A 14,248-nucleotide genomic window follows, 5' to 3' on the forward strand; every position below is an offset into this window, starting at 1 on the left:
CCCTGTGATGTCATGGCTCCCTGCAGGCTAGAGACACGCGGCGATGGTCAGACTGTCACTGAGACTCGCTGAGCCCGCGGGGCCCACTGCCCTTTCGGGACACGTCTGCTCACTTTGGACACTTCTTGGTAACTCTCCCACTCGCTAGTGTACGTCAAACCAAGGGAGAAACGTTGAAAACGCTTTAGAGAGAAAAGCTCTCCGGGGCGGCTCTGTATTAGTCCGCTGGGGCAGCCGTAACAGAACACCACGGCCGGCGGCTTGCACAACCCATTCATTTCCCCAGTTCTGAGGCCAGAGGCCCAAGGCCAGGATGTCAGCAGGGCTGGTTTCCCCTGAGGCCACTGCCCTTGGCCTTCAGGCGGCCACCTTCTCCCGGTATCTTCACGTGGCTTTCCTCTGTGTTCAGTGAATGTTTCTCTCAGCTTTTGTAAAAACTCTGGGCAGGTCCCTTAGGCCTCCTTCTGCTGTGAGATTGGAACACACAGCTGGACCAAGGGTGACCTCTGCCCACATGCGCACCCTCCTTCCCCCATTACCAAGTGTGTTACTAACCTCCTCTTTAAGGTTTGGGCATTTTTGTACAAGGGATTTGGGGAAATGGGAAGAATGAGAACTACACGGCAGTCCTGTCGCCTGGGGGCATCCAATCAGACTCGCGGCCCCACTTACAAAGGGGCTGTGGTCAGCGCCGGGGGACCTTCCGGCCACGACTGCCACTCCTGACGTCCCCCGCCCCCTTCCAGGAGAAAAGGACGTGGTGGTCCTGGGGGACTTCGGCCAGGGCCCGGACAGCAGCGACCTCGACCTCCTGCGGAAGGAACGGCTCCAGCCCCTGGTCCCCGCGCACACCTTCACCAACATCAGCACCAAGAACCCGCAGGGCTCCAGGTCCCTGGACAACATCTGGATCAGCAAAAGCCTGAGGAAGGTTTTCACAGGTAACACCAGCCGCTCCTCCGCTCTCCTGCCCGGGGAGGGAGGAAGCGAAAGCTGGCGGAACTGGCAGTGCCCGTGGTCTGGGCTGAGCAGGAGGCGGGGGTTACCTACCTCCTCGGGGGGCAGTTGTGGGGTTACAGTGCAAGTCACCATGTAGCTGTCACTCCAGCAGAGCCACTTTGAAGAGTGAAGGGGGTGGGGGGAGTGGAAAGGAATGGAAAGGCATTCCCTGGCCTCCGACAGGGTACATGGGGGGTGTCCGGGCAGACCTGGGTATGGGCCGGCTGAGACCCGGTGCAGGGATGAACTGACACCCTACGTCTAGGATGCCTTGCCGCTCAGCAAGCATTTCTCCAGCCTGGGTGGGCACTGCGTGCCCAGGAGCAGCAGTCGGGGTGAGCAGAGTGTCGGGGTGACCGATAAGGCAGGAGAAGCCCGTTAGACAGGACCCCACCAGGACCAGGGTGCTGTGGGTAATCAGCACTGAAAAGCAGCCCATCCCAAAAACAGGAACCCGCTGAGGTCACTGTTTGGGGTCAGAAAACAGAAATATGGAGGCCAAAGTAGGCGCTTCTGCAAGGCAGGAACTGGGTTCTCTGGGCTGCCTGGAGGCTTTGGGACCCCAGCGGCTGCATAGAAACATCCCTGAGACAGTCCCAGGTGAGAGGGCCCAGGCCTGGGCCGCTGGGGCACTGGGACACGCAGCTGGGCCGAGGTCCTCAGGGCCAGAGAGTCCAGCCAGGACACTGGTTTCCTGGGGGACTGTGTCCTGAGGGGGAGAGAGGGGCTCCGGGGGAGTGGCAGTTGCGTGCACAGCTGGTTCCCCGGAGGGGGCCCCGAAGGCACTGTTCTCACCAAGCCAGCCTAGAGCCCAAGACCACAGGGCCCCAAGGTCACAGGCAGGTCACCTGTCACCGTGCTGCTCAGGTGTAGAAGCCGAGGCCCAGCGAGCAGTTCCCACCATCGGGGGAGGCCACGGCTCCGACCAGAGGGCCTGGGCATCTCACACTGGCCCCCGTGGCTCCGCCCCAAGGCCTCACATGCCACTGCTCTGCGCCGGCTCTTGGAACCATTCCATTGCCTTCCTGCTTCATATTTTCCTTAATCTTTGCTTTGTAAAGATTTACTGGCTCCTAAGCCTCTGTAACTGGCCCGTTGTTCCCCTTTTTATGGAACTGCCCCTCCACCTCCCACCCCCCACACGCACACACAGCCTTGCATTGGCCATCCAGGGAGACTGACTATCCCACTGTCAGACACTCCTGCTCTGTCCCAGATTAGAAGTGTAAGGAGGTGGCCAACCATCGGCTGACGAGTGTGGGTGGGCCGGGCTGCCTGGACTGCGGGCTTTCAGGGCCTAAATGAGCAGCGTCAGCTGTCCAGAATCAGGGTGGCCCCACATCTCATTGGAGGGCGCTCCAGGTAGCAGTGCGGGCTGGGCCCCAGGCCTCGGAGACACAGTCGTCTCCGCCCTCCAGCCGGGGGGGGGGGGGGGGGGGGGGGGGGGGGGGGGGGGGGGGTCTGTCTCCAAGGCCCACCCTGACTCTGTCTCCGCCCCCAGGCCACTGCGCGGTGCTGAGGGAAGGCCTCACGAACCCGTGGATCCCGGACAACTGGTCGTGGGGCGGCGTGGCGTCGGAGCACTGCCCGGTGCTGGCCGAGTTTTACGCGGAGAAGGACGGGACCAAGCGGGAAGGCCCGCGGAGCGGCAGCGGGGTGGCCTTGGAGCGCAGCGAGGCCCACATTAAGCACGAGCGGTGATGGCCGGCGGCTTCCCCACGTGCGCCGGGGGCGTGTCCCGGGAGAGGCGGGCCCCACCGCCTCGAGGTCTTCATCCGGACCCCGACCCGCCCGCCTTCTCCGTGGACCTCAGGACCTCTGTGGGGGACGGAGGTGCCCGTGGCCAAATCGGGAACCCGGGAACTGGAATGCCTTCTGCCCTCCGGCCGCCAGCCTCTGCAGACGCCGCCGTCCATCCGCCTGGGCTGCAGCGCAGGGAACCGTCGTGGAGGCTGGAAGGGAGCGTGCAGAGTGTTGTGGGCTGCGAGGCCCGGCTGAGCAGTGCTGGGAGCTCCCCGCTCTGACCACCAGTCTGTGATGTTCTGGCTGCAAATTACATAAAGCTTCTAACTGTGACGGAGCGTTCTTCTCACATATTCTGAGCGGTGGTTTTTGTTTGGTTTGTTTTTTGGGTTTTTTTTTTTAATATGTTTTATTGATTTCTTACAGAGAGGAAGGGAGAGAGATAGAGAGCTAGAAACGTCAATGAGAAAGAAACATCGACCAGCTGCCTCCTGCACACCCCCCACCAGGGATGTGCCCACAACCAACGCACATGCCCTCGACCGGAATCGAACCCTGGACCTTTCAGTCCGCAGACCGACGCTCTACTGCTGAGCCAAACCGGTTTCGGCTTAGTTTGGTTTTGAAAAGTAAACAGATGAAGCTGCCCGGCTTCAGGGAGAGGCTGGGTCCCCAGCTGCAGGTGTTTGGTGCCCACTTTGGATGCCTGGGGAGGGGGGGGGCTTGAGGGTCCTAAACACTGAGCATCCCCTCCAGGGAGCTCCATGCCATCCCCTGCCCTGCAGAAGTGCCTCTCAGCCCACTGAACCCCCACACCCACCGCCGCCCCCCACCCCAGACTCTCTGAAGTCTGCACATCATCTCCTCCCTCCCGGCCTGACCCTCACCAGGGGCCCCCTCTCAGCTAGGAGGTCTTTTATGACGGAGTGCTCCACCTCTTCATCCCTCCTCCCCCCAACCCGGGGCAACCACTGGTCTTTTACTCTCTCCGTGGCCTTGCCTTTGCCGGTGTGTCCTGTGGCTGGAATCACACAGTAGGTCACCTTTTCAGATCGGCTTCCTCCCTGGCAACCTGCGTTGAGGTTCCTCTGGGTCTTGCGCGGCCCCACAGCGCATGCCTTGTCCTTGCTGAGCACCATCCCGCCACCCCTGTCTGCGCTCTGGATCGTTCCTAACCCGCCCTCCTCCCGCGTCCCCTGCCACCCAGCCCCGCCCGGTCCATAGTGTGGCCTTTCTGCCCGCTTCCTCCCGCCCCTCCCGCCCCCTGTCCTTCCTGCTCTGCCTCCAGGACTGTAGATGGAAGGCACCAGAGAGAAGAGAAGAACGGGGTGTTTGTGTCCAATCAGCACACACTGTGCACCCACCAACTTAGGCCCTGGGGATGGGCAGGGCGGAGCGATGGGGGGGGGGGGGTGTCTCTCCAACTCGGTCCTGGTCCTGGGCGGGCGGGTTAGCAGCTGCAGGCCCCGGCGGGTGGGTCTCCTGTGCCCTCCCGGTGAGCCTGGGAGAAGGGGCTGCGGGGATCCGGATGCCAAGCCCCTGAAAGCCTCGCCTCTCCCTCCCGCCTCGGCGGGGCCTCCCGCAGCAGCCAGGCAAGGATTCGCTCCTGCCTCTCCCATCACCTGCGGGAGACCCAGGCCCAGGGGCGTGGCCCCGAGGCTGAGCGTCCACCTATGAAGTCACTGTTTGACTCCCAGTCAGGGCTCATGCCTGGGTTGTGTTTTCAGTCCCAAGGGCGGTGTGCAGGAGGCAGCCAATCAATGACTCTCTCTCTCATCATGGATGTTTCTGTCTCTCTCTCCCTTCCTTTCTAAAAAAAAAAACCAACAGCCCCCTAATGAATCAAACGCAAAGACACCCCCCCCCCCCCCCGGCTGGTGATCCCTCAGATGGTGTCCAGGCTAGAACACCTCCACCCCCGCCAGCCCCGCCAGCTCTGCCCGGAGCCCCTCTCTGCTGCTGGCACTGCCCCCTGATGGCTCCCACCCACCGCCGGCTGAGCCCAGGCTGGGCAGGGAGGCCGCCTTCACCAAAGGGAAGCCCCAGGGAGTCATGCAGCCGATGGATGCGGCCTGAAGGTGGGCCTTCCTCACCTTCAGCTCCTGGGGCAGATGGTGTCTCCTGGCCTGCCCCCCTCGCCCTGGCCTTCTACCCCCCCCCCCCCCAGCCAGTTGGGAAGACCTGGGGCAGGGCTAGAAGGAAGTGCAGCGGGAGGACATGACGGGAGCTCCCTGCCTGGCTGGGGCTGTCTCCTGAGTTCACCTGCGGCGCCTGCCCCCTTTCCCAGCTGCCAGGACTCTGGTGTCAGTCTGCCCAGGAAGTGCCCGCCCCGCCCACAGGTGTGCACCCTCAGCCTAAGGGGTCTCCGGAGACGTGGTGTGGGTGGGGAGGGGCCAGAAGGACGATGCTGCCTGCTGGGGAGTGCCCCTGCCTGGGGCTCCCACCGCGGACCTGAGGACACCCTGAGGATCCAGGCGACGCATCGCCCCATTGCACAGTAAGTGACCTCCTGGCTGCACACCGGCCAGGGAGGCAGGGCCAAGGCGTGGCGTCTGGGCAGGGGAACGTGAGGGCCGGGGGGCGAGGCGGGGACGTGTCCAGCAGAGTCCCGGGGCGAAAGCTTACAGTGTGTTTGGGGGAAAGACAACTCAGCCAAAGGCCAGATCTTTGAAAGCGATAGGCCAGCCGTGGTCGGCAAATTGCGACTCACGAGCCACAAGCGGCTCTTTGGCCCCTTGAGTGTGGCTCTTCCACAAAACACCACGGCCTGGGTGAGTGTGTTTTGAAGAAGTGGCTTTAGAAGAAGTTTAATTTTTTGCCGAAGCCAGTTTGGCTCAATGGATAGAGCGTCAGCTTGGGGACTGAAAGGTCCCGGGTTCGATTCCGGTCAAGGGCATGTACCTTGGTTGCGGGCATATCCCCAGTAGGGGGTGTGCAAGAGGCAGCTGATCGATGACTCATCGATGTTTCTGGCTATCTCTCTCCCTTCCTCTCTGTACAAAATCAATAAAATATATTTTTTAAAAAAAAAAAAAAGAAGAAAGAAGTTTAATTTTTAAAAATTTGGCTCTCTCTCAAAAGAAATTTCAGTCTTTGTCCTGTTGATATTTGGCTCTGTTGACTAATGAGTTTGCCGACTACTGGAAGGAAAAGGGGGGCTGCTTGGGGCTCGGGGGCCCTTGCAGTGAGAGGAAGAGGCTGTGGTGGGAGGGGAGACATGGGGAGCCTGCCCAGCGGAGGGCGGGTGGTGGGGTTTGCCGTGTACCTATTGCTGCCTGCGCCCTCGCTCAGGGGTCCCCGAGCAGGGGGAGGGGGCAGGCCCTCTTAGCACGGGCGGGAGGGAGAGCAGTGGCTCAGTGGTTCCTGGGAGTGTGTCATGGGTTCCAGTGCCCACTGCCCTGACACCCTGACCAGCTGGGATGGCCGCTGGGATGTGTGGCTCCACCAAGCTCAGCTCCACAGACATGGAGCCACATGTGTGGGGTGACCCTGGTGGAGCTGATTGTCTGTAAGTGGGTCCGTTTATCAACCTCAGGGATGTCTTGGGACAACATGGAGGTCACCATTCAAAGCAGGGTGTGAGGGGGTCTGGGCTAGCTGGCTTCTCTGCCTATGGCCTGCGCTTCCCCACACACATCCCCAGGAGACACGGTCCCGATTCCCAGTCCAGCTCTGCTCCATCCCGGGTGACTGGAGCCTCTCCAGGGCCTGGCTCTGAACTGGGAGATGGAGATGATGTGTGGGGATGGCCTCCACTGGGCAGGGGCTGGGTGGCGGGGTGCCTCCTACAGCCGCAGTAACAGGACCTGGCCAGCAGAGGGCAACAGCCCCTGCCTCCTCCCAAGGCAGGCAGCTGGGCTGGGCGGGGCTGGGCGGGGCTGGGCGGGGCTGGGCTGGGCGGAAAGCACAGCTGCTTCCCCTTGAGGAGGGTTAAAGGGAGAGGCTGTAGGATGGCTCTGGGGCCAGCTGAGCATCCAGTAGTTGCCCTGGGAGGCCTCTTCTGCCTAACCACGCCGCAGACCGGTCCCCTCCAGTGGCCACAGAGCTCTGGCTGAGCCCTCCAGGAGCTGGGACAACCTCCCCCTTCCCCTATCCCACCCACCCTGCCAGCCCCACCCCCAGACCTGGTCTGAGGACGCTGGGGCTGAAGGCAGGACCTGGAAAACAGGTGACCGGCTGGGGGGCGGGCCCAGCAGGTCCCTGGGGCTACAGGGGAGCGCTGAGGGTGCTGACTGGGGGCCCAGGGGACGCGAGATGCTGCCACTGGGGGCGGGGGCAGAGGTCACAGGTCAAGGGAACAGAGGCTCTGGGCAGCCCAGGCTTCCATTGTCCTCTCTGCCCTTGTCCTGCTGTGTACCCTCAGAGGAAGAAGCCCCTCACCCTCTCTATGCTGCCCGTAGCTTCACCCGTGGGCAGGTGCACGGCGGTAACGGAGGTTCGGCAGCTAATCGGGGGCGGGGCCACGCTATTGGCCAGAGGTGCCCACGTGATGAGGGGGCGGGGCCAGGTGCACAGCTGGAGGTGCGCTCCCCATCAGGGGCGGGTCCACATGATTGGCCAGAGGTACACACGTCATCAGGGGGCGGGGCCAGCGAAGGGCCGGATGCACACACACCTGAAAGCCATGTGGGCTTCTGTGAGGGCGGAGCGGAGGCGGAGTCAGGTGAGAGTGGGGGGACAGGCCGGGCCTAGAGGAGGGGACTGTGGAGGGATGGGGCCAGGAGCAAAGGAGCCCCAGAAGCCCCTAGAGGCTGATGAGGCAGGAAGGAAGGTCCCTGCCCAGGAGCCCAGCCCTCCGAGGGAGCATGGCCCTAGACGCCCTCATTTCACATTCTGGCACCCAGATGGCCAGAGCGCTTGTTCCTGTTGGTTTAGGCCAGTGGTCTGCAAACTCATGAGTCAACGAGCTAAATAGCAACAGTACAACTTTTGAGATCCAAAATTTTTATTTTTCAACTCAAACTTCTTCTAACGCCATTTTTTCAAAATAGACTCGCCCAGGCCGAGGTATTTTGCGCTTCCCGACCTCTGTGTCGGGTCAGGAAGGCAGGAAGAGGCCTGGGCTTGGGGTCTGTGCTGGGCAGTGGCCCCCAGACAGCCTCAGGACTAGTGTCCCGGAAGCTGGGTTGGGCAGGGACATGGCCTCCAGGATCCCTCCGACAGGGCAGCGGGGAGCCGGCCGGAGAGGAGGGGGCATCCTCCTGTCTGGACGATGCCACTGAATGGGCTGTTGCCCCGCTGAGCGGTGGCCGGTGGTACCGTGGGGATGTACGTGACAGTCCCTGACTCAGCTCAGCTCAAGGAATTCTGTGACGAACTTGTGAGTTGGAGGCTGAAATCGGACCAAAGAGCTAACAATGTTGCGATGGGCATGCGGGAGACTCTGGGACCCCTTCTCTCCAGCTCTTTAAGGCAGTAGATCTTTCGCAGAAGAGGCATGCTTGTTAAAAGTTAGAGTGTGGGTTTGGGATTGGCTCTGAGGTCAACCAGCAAGTTGAACCAGCTGGGCCTCCAACCTAAAATAGAGGCTGAGGAGCCAGAATGAAAAAAGGAGGGCTCGAAGGCCCTCTAGTGGGCGGTTGTGGAGCAGCACTCAGAAGCGCACCTGGGGCTGGAGCTCACCCAAAATCACGAAAAGGGATTAGTCTTCCTAAATCCAGGAAGGCCCGTTTACCTGGGAGAGCTACTCACTTTTCTTGGCCAAAATACGGTAATAAACTATATGATAAAGGTTATTTTTAAAAGGCAAGAGAACCAAAATATCTGGTCTAGCCGAAACCGGTTTGGTTCAGTGGTAGAGCGTCGGTCTGTGGACTGAAAGGCCCCAGGTTCGATTCCGGTCAAGGGCATGTACATTGGTTGCAGGCACATCCCCGGTAGGGGGTGTGCAAGAGGCAGCTGGTCGATGTTTCTCTCTCATCGGCGTTTCTAGCTCTCTATCTCTTCCCTTCCTCTCTGTAAAAAATCAATAAAATATATATATTTTTTTAAAAAAGATTTTCAAAATATCTGGTCTAAATTTGAGATATTAACACTTATATGTGGGTCCGCCCACCAGCCCACCTTACCTATGTGCTGCACTTCAGAACTTTGATATACTAGTCTATGGTGTTAGGATTTTCTCAGGTTTATCTCATTCCCATTTGGGAAGGAAGAAGGCTCCAGAGCATCACAACCTCTTGAAATTGATAGCCACTGAAATTCCACCTGTTCGGGTTTTTTAAAGGACCCCCATAACTTTTGAGAGTTCATATCATAGAATAATATCCAAGTTCTATGAAATGCAAAATTCAAAATACGGAGTGATGGGTAGTAATCTATCATTTGTGCTAAAAGTGCAGCAGCGTGTGTTTTACATGCTCGATTGTATTTGCATCAACTGTCTCTGGAAGGACACACCACACACACACACACACACACACACACACACACAGCTAGTGAAGTTGGTTGTCTTGTTCCCCCCCCCCCCCCGAGCTTTATTGAGCTACAGCTCACATATAACATTATGTAAGCTTAAGGTATGCCTGTGGGGATTGGATTCACATAAATTATGAAATAATTACCACCACAGTATTAGCCAATACATCCATCACATCATGTAATTACTATTTCTTTATTGTGGTAAGAACATTTAAGATCCACTTGCTTAGCAATTTCCAATCTATAATACAGTGTTGTTCACTATACCCTCCACGCTGTCATTAGACCTTTAGGAACTGGGAGTTTGTACCTTTTGACCATCTCCCCAGCCTCCCTGGCCCCAGCCCCTGGCAACCATCATTCCCTCCTGTTTCTATGAGTTCATCCTTTTTAGATTCCCCATGTGATGTCATTCAGTATTGGTCTTTCTCAGATTATCTCACTTAGTGGAGTGCCCTCAAGGCTCATCCACGTTGTCCAAAATGACAGGGTTCCCTTCTTTCTCATGGCTGAATTACATTTCATTGTAGATATAGACCCCATCTTCATCCATTCAGCTGGCAGTGAATGCTGAGGTTGTTTCCATGTCTTGGCTGTTGTAATGCTGCAATGGATATGAGACTGTAGGTATCTATGCGATATCCTGTTTTCATTTCCTTTGAATATATACCCAGTAGAATTGCTGGATGATATGGTAGTTTTATTTTTAGTTTTTGGGGGGGAACTTCCATTTTTTTCTACTTACTATAGCTACCTACATTCGCACCAACAGTGTACAAGGGTTTTCCTTTTCTCCACATCCTCACCAACACTCAATCTCATCTTTTTTATAAGCTAGTATAAAATCCATCGTTTTGATTTCCACTTACCTGTTTAGTGATGTTGAGCGTCTTTTCATGTACGTGTTGGCAATTTGTATGTCTAATTTGGGAAAATAGATGCTCAGTTCTGCTCACTTAAAAATCAGATTGTTTCTTGTGCTATTGTGTTTTAGGAGTTCCTTATATATTTTAGATATTAACTCATCAGATATATGGGTTTGTAAATATTTTCTCACATTCCTTAGGTTGTCTTTTTGTGTTGTTTTCTTTTGCTGTGAGGATATATTTCCATTGATTTTTAGGGAGAAGAGAAGAGAGAGGGAAAGTCAGAGAGAAACATGGATGTGAGAGAAAAACACATACATTGGTTGCCTCCTGCATGAGGCCTGACCAGGGCCTGGGGCCGGGTCTGCAGGCCGATGCTCTATCCACTGAGCCAAACTGGCTAGAGCTAATTCTCTATCAATGATGTGTCTTTCTCTCCCTCTGTCCTCCTCTCCCTCTGGAATCAATAAAAAAAAAAAATAAACAAAATTTACTCAATAAACAGGGCAGTAAATACAGACAGAATGATCCCTCTCTCTTTTCCCATGAGAATACAAGCTGCACTAACTGGGGGGAGGTGGCAGGTGGCAAATGTAACCTTTCCCTGTAAATAGGGCTCAGCATGGTCCATGCTCCTTTCAATAATCACCACACAGCAACCCAGGAGTTCCACAAGAAAAAAATATAATTAGGTTCCAAAGGACAGAAGTTTGCATGCACAGTCACATACACCATGTCAGAACCTCAGTGCTCTTGTCTCTATTATATCTAGACACAAAATTATACAAAACCAGCCATACAAATTTTAAATATGTTTACAAAGATGAAAACATAAAGAAATGAAGACTATGGAATTTTGTTTGCCAACAATTTCACTTTGAATCCTGTCTTGTGTGAAAACCAGACAGTTCATCAGAAAGTGTATTTGATACTCTATGCTAGAATTTCAGTAGACAACATTGATGAAATCCTAAGCATCAATAGTCTAGGACAAATAACTATTATAATCCTAAGATGTGATCTTCAATTATTCCCCTAAGTACTGCTGCTATAATTTTCTACTTATTGACCCTTAATTTAGGGAATAAAACTGACATGAGAATTCTATCTCAGGAAAGAGAATAACCTTAATTAAATCTTCAATCCCAACTTTTAAAGCTTAGCTTCTCTGCTCACCTATAACTATTTTTGGTTCGCTGCTAACTTCTAAAGTGTCCTAAGACATTCGGTGTGATGTGAAGTCACTTTGTCTGGAGGGTGCTCACATTTCGTTTTATTTGAAGCCGTAGGGCATTGAAGTCTTCCCTTCCCAAACCAGACAGAGAATGTCACCCGTTTAACACTCAGACCACCCACTCGGGAGCCGGGTCCTCTGTAGCTGGACCGTCCTTTGTAGCTGGACGTCTGCAGCAGAGTGTTACTGCCCACAGTTCAGCTCCTGAGCACTGAGCTTAGGTCACAGGACAGACCCTTTCCACAGTCACCTTGGGGAAGCTTGACGATGAAATCAGAGACAAGACATGAAGCTGAGCCTGGAGGGCTCTGCTACAAGGAAGCAGTGCAGTGGGTCCAGAGTGGTGCCGCCTGTGTGTGTGTGTGTGTGTGTGTGTGTGTGTGTGTGTGATGCCAGCACACGGCCAGCCACGGAGACGTGCAGCCCCACCCCAGGCTGAGGGCTGGCCCCTGGCCCCTGAGGGGGAAGCAGGGCTCTGCTCAGCACCAGGCACCAGCCACTGCCTGTCTGCTGCAGCTTCTCCTTTAAGGCAAGCCCTCGAGGCTACATGAAGGAGAATCACACACCGGCCCTCGCCCTGCGGGAGGGTTCCAGTGGTTTCCCAGCATGACGGCCAGGCTGTCAGCAGACAGGGCACCCAACACCCACCGTAGCACCATATTTAAGCCTGAAGTGAGGTAAACATAAACTCTCAGGTAGCTTTGGGTAGAAATTTCAGTAGCAATTTTGTGTGGATTATTTGGAGGGGGGGTCTTTATTCTTCAATTTTGTTATAATAGCAATTTTGAGTGAGGTGTGTACAGCAGTATTCTTTCTGATCATTAAAATAAGTTGTTTGAAGAGCCATTTGATCCCAAGTATGTATATATAAGTATATATCAAAATTAAAAAATTATCAAGCCAAGTGGGTAAGCTTTTGGCAGGAGAAATGTAGCCAATCAGAACCCTCATTTTTTAAATCTAAACCATGTCACTGTTGGGCTGGTGAAGCCAAGGGTTTTGATCAAGGACACAAGCCAATCACAGGGCTGGCTCAGCCGAAGGCAGGGCCCGGCAATGCCAGTTCTCAGAGCAAGGTCAGGGGCACCGTAGACATCCTGTGGACACCCAGCCCCGAGGGGAATGGCCAGCCTACCTGTCCTGCTTGTTGCTCCATTTAATAATGAGCAGGTGGGTAGCTTCTCTCTTCCCCAACTATTCTAATGCGTATGACGAACCTCTCTGGAACCTGTACTTACCGTTTCTGTAGGAATACAGAGGGAGAGACCCTCACCTTGGCTAACACTTACAAGGGGTAAAATATATATCAGCAAATGAAAACAGACTTGAGATAAGGGATAACTGGAAACAATTCTCTAATTGAGTTCCTCCAAACTGGTAAGGTGAAAAAATAAGATGTAAAGAATTAATGAAACTTTTCAGATTGTCCCCACCCCCTTAACGTTACTCAACACAGAAGAGAAATAAGGAACCTCAGATGGAGCTGTTCGGGGGCATAAAAAACTGACTTTCCAGAGGAGACAGTGACCATCCTCGTGGCGTGTGAACGGCAGGGAGGCAGGCTCTAGCCGAAGCCGGTCTTGTGCTCAGGCAGAAGTTTATCGCTCGGTTTGGCCAAGATTCTTCAAAAGCACTCCTCAGTAGTCTTCTCATCGGACTTTGCTGAGAACCGGGTGGAAACAGATGAACACAGGTCACTTCCCTTGAAGCCTGTAGAACCCGCGTTAGAAACAGTTTCAGGTTGGTAATTATCCTAAACATGCAGCGAATGCTGCCGACCAGTCTGCAGAAACTCATGTAAACAGTCCTTCCTCCACAAATCTGCAGGTGCCGAGCACCAAAAGGGAACGTAGGGGGACACTCTCGCGCTGCTCGCAGGATGCTAACTAGTAGATGAGGTCTCTGAGCTCCTTGTCGGTCAGCTCGTTCACTTCCATGATCTTCTCCAGGTGCTCCATGTACCGCTCCCGGTCCAGCAGGAACTGCGGGACCCTCATGTTCTCCGTGACGCCCAGTTCCTTCAAGCGGTCCACGTCTTCGTAGGAGACCTGAGAACGGAGGCAGGTCACTTTCAGCGTCACTCTCAGTCACAGTTAAAGAGCAATTTCTTCCCTGGGTGGTGAGTACACTTTTAAGTATGTGGACTATTTTTTAATACATTTTTTATTGATTTCAGAGAAGAAGGGAGAGGGAGAGAGAGAAACATCAATGATGAAAGAGAATCATTGATTGGCTACCTCTTGCACACCCCTTTCTGGGACCGAGCCTACAACCCAGGCATGTGCCCTTGACCAGAATCGAACTCGGGACCCTTCAGTCTGCAGGCCAACTCTGAGCTAAACTGGCTAGAGCAAGTATGTGAAGTGTTTTTCAAATTACTTTAATATCTGCAAAATAGCAAAAATCTTTTTCCTTTATTATTTTAATTTTTATTTATTGAGTTTAGAGAGAAAGAGGAAAGAGAAGAGGGGAGGTGGGAGAGGGAGAAAGAGAAGCATCGGTTTGTTGCTCCACTTATTCATGTGTTCATTGATTGCTTCTTATATGTACCCTGACCGGAAATCAAACCCAGTCAGGGCACATGCCCAGGTGCGGGCTCAGTCCTCAGTGTGGAGCGTGTAGGATCAGCCGATCAATGATTCTCTCTCATCACTGATGTTTCTCTCTCTCTCTCCCTCCCCCTTCCTATCTGAAATTAATAAAAGTATATTTTAAAGCGGGGGGGGGGGGGGAGTGTTATTTCTACGAACTACTTTCAAATGCTTTAGAAAAAGATGTATATAAATGAAACTACACACTGCATCCCCACATTTCCCATTCCCTTCTTGTCGTCCACTAAGAGAGTTTGCCGTTCGGTTCTATGACAGAACACACTTCTCCCTCCTGTATCACGTTAAAGCAGCTAATTCCGAGCACAGATAAGAGCAGTTGAACCTGCGCCGTAGTCGTCATAAGGCAGCGGGGGAGGTGCTGTGCGATGGGCGGA

General features: G+C 54.5%; 2 protein-coding genes across 7 annotated transcripts in view; one reads left to right on the forward strand and one right to left on the reverse strand.

The window, feature by feature from the left end:
- The window catches only part of EEPD1 (endonuclease/exonuclease/phosphatase family domain containing 1), a 56,825-nt gene extending 53,750 nt beyond the window's left edge, over positions 1-3,075 (forward strand). For 2 of the 3 annotated variants that reach the window (XM_084896885.1, XM_084896887.1), the window contains exons 7-8: positions 747-941; positions 2,501-3,075. In XM_084896885.1, coding sequence (XP_084753011.1) covers positions 747-941; positions 2,501-2,700 — 395 coding nt within the window. In that variant the 3' untranslated portion in view covers positions 2,701-3,075. The remainder of the gene's footprint in view (positions 1-746; positions 942-2,500) is intronic. The other variant, XM_084896886.1, reaches the window with a different exon arrangement.
- MATCAP2 (microtubule associated tyrosine carboxypeptidase 2) overlaps positions 1-14,248 on the reverse strand; it is a 270,425-nt gene that overhangs the window by 237,756 nt on the left and 18,421 nt on the right. For 2 of the 4 annotated variants that reach the window (XR_014796136.1, XR_014796137.1), the window contains exon 7: positions 12,518-13,310. Coding sequence is in view for 2 of the 4 variants with exons in the window: in XM_084896896.1 (XP_084753022.1) it covers positions 13,149-13,310 (162 nt within the window). In the remaining 2 variants the exon portion in view is untranslated. Of the gene's footprint in view, positions 1-10,545; positions 13,311-14,248 lie in introns of those variants that run through there. The other 2 variants (XM_084896896.1, XM_084896895.1) reach the window with 2 other exon arrangements.

Source organism: Pipistrellus hanaki (genome assembly GCF_964339955.1).
Source record: "Pipistrellus hanaki genome assembly, chromosome: 10".
NCBI classification, from domain to species: Eukaryota; Metazoa; Chordata; class Mammalia; order Chiroptera; family Vespertilionidae; genus Pipistrellus; species Pipistrellus hanaki.